The sequence below is a fragment of the Limulus polyphemus genome, unplaced genomic scaffold (genome assembly GCF_000517525.1).
Source record: "Limulus polyphemus unplaced genomic scaffold, Limulus_polyphemus-2.1.2 Scaffold521, whole genome shotgun sequence".
NCBI classification, from domain to species: domain Eukaryota; kingdom Metazoa; phylum Arthropoda; class Merostomata; order Xiphosura; family Limulidae; genus Limulus; species Limulus polyphemus.
In genome coordinates this window covers 391,906-396,502 of record NW_013666131.1, presented here as the reverse complement: position 1 = coordinate 396,502, position 4,597 = coordinate 391,906, and the positions used below count along the sequence as shown (strand labels likewise).

The following is a 4,597-nucleotide window of genomic DNA, read 5'->3' as shown; positions in this document are numbered from 1 at the left end:
AGAAAGAGCAGTGATGTCATTAACCCTTTCCTTAGTCATCTCATTTGTTGCCTCGCATTCAAATTTTATTGCACTCCTATGTTATGAATTTATGCCAATAAGTTTGGTATCAAACTGTAGATTATAATTCAAATTTTAGTTTTATATATTACTTCATTTCTTAATTTAAAAGTAAATATTAAAAATACACATAAAAATTGATTTTTTTGTGTCACGTGGTATGTTGAATGCAGCACAGGTTCAAATTAGAGGTCTGTGATGTCAAAATACAAAATCTATAGTTTCTTACGAATTAGGAACTCAAATTACCGATATTGAGAAGCTAGAATATAAAATAAGAACCTCCTATCTTTTCTACTTGCTGAGATATCACTCTTTTACTGAATCAAACATGGTGGCCTACTAACCTCTTTCCATTTTGGGAAATGCTCCCTTATATACTCTTACTTCTGTCTATGACATGTGAAAGCTCAGAATGTTGCCCTAGTGACTTACTCAGCCATTTTAAAGTATTACAACATCATCTCATTCTTTTGACATAAAACTTCAAAGTGGTAAGTTGAGTCTTTATTGAGCTTGAAATTTTTTTAGACCCAAATACAGCTTAGTTACTAAGCTTGATAAACTATGGTGGAATTCTATGGTACCACTATAGTAATTTATGATTTTTGGTTATTTCAAATGTATATATAAAACCTAAAAATTAATTTTGTTTCACATCTTCCACGTGCAAAATTTTATAAGGGTTATCAGCCTACGAGAAGCAACAAACGAGTACAAAGGCCATAATTAGACGAGATAATTGTTTGATTTACTTCTTTATTTACTGTTCCATATTTTAAGAAAAATAAGTTTAAGAACTTATTTGTAAATAGTAATAACGTATAATAATTGAAATGTGACTGTACTTTACAAAATACTAGTCCACTAAAACACAGCCAAGACAGGTCAGGTTGTAAAAACTAAAGGTCAGTTTTATGTTATTGGATATGGTAACATGAATGCATGGCTGAAAGGTCAATATAATAAAAATAATAAATATATATAAGTTGTATTTATTCTAAAACAAAAAATGTATAATTGATATTTATTTCCTAATTTTTTATGGTGGTTACGTTATCCGTCAAATCAACTAAACCCGTACAGAGACTTGTTAGTGAAAATAACAGATAAAATATAAAGATTTTGCATATGAAATTTGAATATCTTCTGATTCATAAAAGTATTTTTAATCTTAAAATGAAAATTACTTTGCATGATGGATAGGCATGTTGTGAAATGGAAAAAAAACATTGCTTAACAAACCTCAAGACTTGATAAAAAAAAATCTGATATTTTACATATGAAAGCCTTGTAATGTTTACTGATAATCTGCCAAATTTCGTGAACATACACATACTATTTTAAAAGTTATAGCATGAAAACTATAACAAGCAAAAAATGGTTATGACATTGATCCCAGAGATCATGGGAAAAATTGCTGGCTATCAATGTTATTTTTGTTTCCCCATTTTTATTATCATTCACAATTTCTTTTTCCAATGCCAAACTTTGGGAAAATCCCCATTAGAACTTTGCACAGCACTCTGGAGTATCCTTAGTTTATAATATATATATATATATATGTTTGCAGTCTGATGTACAAGTGATTACCATTTCAAGCTTCAAGTTCAACATCAAAAACCAAGATGAAATGTACAAGATCAAGTCTTTTTAATTTTAGATTTTGTAAAAAATCAAGAGGTAAGCATGTTTTTGCTCTAATAAACAAGTATCATGTTCATCTGTTATATAAAAACAAACATTCTTAGCATAAGTCAAAGCATTTTATGAAGCCAAGAGATCTCCTGCATTCAGTAAAGTAGTACTATTATTAATATTAGCAATAGTACTAGTAATAATAATAATAATATACTGAGTATTTGCACTCTGGAAAACCATTTTATATACAAGGTGTAGTTGAGCTAAATACAAATTCACTGGTAACTGAACAAACAATTTCTAAAGTTGTTACTGATGTACATCATACTCCTAGCAATAGTAGTGAAGTATTACATCAAGTAGTTAGAGAATGAAACAAGCACAGTTTTTATTTATTTATTTAGTGCTATTTTTCTCTCTCAAGTTCATTTCACAATTTATTGTAAATGGCTAATTAAAGATGGCTACTTCTTCCTGTGGCATGTCCTGCCTATGAGTGACCAAGTAGGCACTTTTCTGGATTATTAATGACATAAATGAAGAAGTTACTGAAAGTAATGAGTATTTAACTGTATTAAATAAACCTTTGTAGTGAACTAACATTAGTGATAAGCACATTATAATGAGGAACAAAACTTATTATAAAACATTTAATAGACTGCAATAAAAAAACCCTTTTAATACAAAACTACTAACAAAGACAAGTGATTTATACTAACAATCTAAACTAATGAAAAATATTTTATCTAGACTATTAGAAACGCACCTGATAATGATTAATACTTTAACATACTAACAAACATCGTAGCTGATCTATGTACTAAACACACACTTATAAAACTAAATAATCATAATATAGTAATAAATAATATATAATTCAACAAACTTACTGTAATTGACTCTACATTAAAACTCACACTTATAAAAACTAATGTGACGACTGCTGTTGTATTTCAATCTTTTCAACAGTCATGTCTGGATTCATTGATGTGGCTTCCTGGATAGCCTCAGCCAGGGCACGATCATGGTCAATGGGATCACCATCACTGTGTATTGTAATTTTTTGTTCCACTCGTGTCTCAACAGCACCATTGTGTTCCATTTTGTACTAGAACAAAAAAGGGCTTAAATGAAGGAAAAAAACATCTATCCACATAGAATAAGATAGTTATAAAACATTTATTTATAATTTAAAGATGTTAAATACAACATTTGACAACAAAATTATAAATTTCACTAACTGATTGGAAAACATATTTGGATAAAATATATATATACACATAGAATGTTTAATGGTTATATTAAAACTATTTTGAATATGCAAACCAATAAGTAACATTCCAACCACAGCCAAAATAAAGCCACAGAGGAATGGTATGTATCAAAACTACATACTAACAATGTTTGGAATTTTATAGGCAGTGTGATGCCACCGAAAACTGATAATTTTTGGGATTTGTATGTAACAGCCCTTTTCAATGCAAAATATTCCTATAGTTTGATCATAAGGATGTGTTCAGATTGAAGATTTAGAACTTTTACTTGTAGTTTTGGGAAGTAAAGGAATATCGATCAAAAGGGGGCACCAGGATGATCCAGAAAAATACTTCCAAGTCATAACCCAGCTATGGTAAGAAAACTGCAGCATCTTGTAACAGGTGAGAATACATGAACACAAAAGTTAGTGGCAGAAGCTGTCACATGTGCCCCAAACAACAATACGTAACATAAACAAGAAGGATATTCATGTGGAAACAGGACCAAGATAAATCTTACAGTCATAGCCCCTATTCAACCACCACATACCTTACACAGCTGGATAATTAAATGGATATTCATGATATTCCATTCAATGACATACCAGTCAAGTCAGCGAATGTAGATCCAATGGATTTCTAAGTGATCTAACTGATCAAGTGGGTGATTGATATATGGTAGTAATAATAATAATAAAAATTCAAAAAGAAATACTTATCAAACTTTAGTTCTGCAATTGAAATGGTTTATGTTGTGATATGTCACTATATTTTTATGTTGTACCTTGATTCAAGATTATTTTATTACAAACAATAAATACGCTGAAACAACTTATCAGTGAACAGCCTTTTCTCTTTACCATTGTTCAGTTCTGAACCTTGGCGAGCTCTGAAGTGTGCAAAATATACACATAAATGTATGGACATAATATTTTACAACCAAAGAATTAGCATGTTTTATTAAATTATTTACAGAATAGACCTACACTGTTTCAATATCTATATAAATTAACATTTTTAGTTATACAAACACACTTCAACCTATTGTGTAAATACAATCTCTCATTGTTTAGATTACTAACATTTTGCTTCTTTGGAGTAGTATGTATATAATTTGAATGATTCTTATATCATCATGTGTTGTAAGTCTTCATCAACAGGTACTTGGTTTATTATCAATACTATATGTTGTGATGATACTTATGAATTTAAAATCCATCATCTAAACTCATAATTCCAGCAGATTTGAACAAGTCACTGCAATGTCTACCCTATCTTCCACATGTGTTCAAACTAGTACACACACCAAATTTCTTGAATGCAGTCATCTGAATACTGAAAGTAGCTTCTGAAACACCAAATATACATATATATGTGTATATATCTATAGAGCAAGTAAGCAACATTTCAATTTAGAATAAGTTATGTATATGCTTGCAAGAGCTAGTTTGTTGTTTAGTGCTAGAGAATGACAGTTACACTGTTTGTTCCATAACTCAATTACATCTAGTACTATTTCAAAAGTTCCACCGTGTTCCTTGGTTTTTGATAGCTTAGAGGAAATGAAACTTTTAGCAAATCTTAAAGTTAAATTTAGGAAGTTAAAAAAAATATGAGTAAATATATATATATATATATAT

General features: G+C 29.6%; 1 protein-coding gene across 6 annotated transcripts in view; it reads right to left on the bottom strand.

Annotated features, from left to right (window-relative positions):
• Positions 1–4,597, bottom strand: part of LOC106458840 (band 4.1-like protein 3) — a 198,313-nt gene that overhangs the window by 17,205 nt on the left and 176,511 nt on the right. For all 6 annotated transcript variants that reach the window (XM_013918392.2, XM_022385187.1, XM_022385189.1 and 3 more), the window contains one exon: positions 2,619–2,809. In XM_013918392.2, coding sequence (XP_013773846.1) covers positions 2,630–2,809 — 180 coding nt within the window. In that variant the 3' untranslated portion in view covers positions 2,619–2,629. The remainder of the gene's footprint in view (positions 1–2,618; positions 2,810–4,597) is intronic.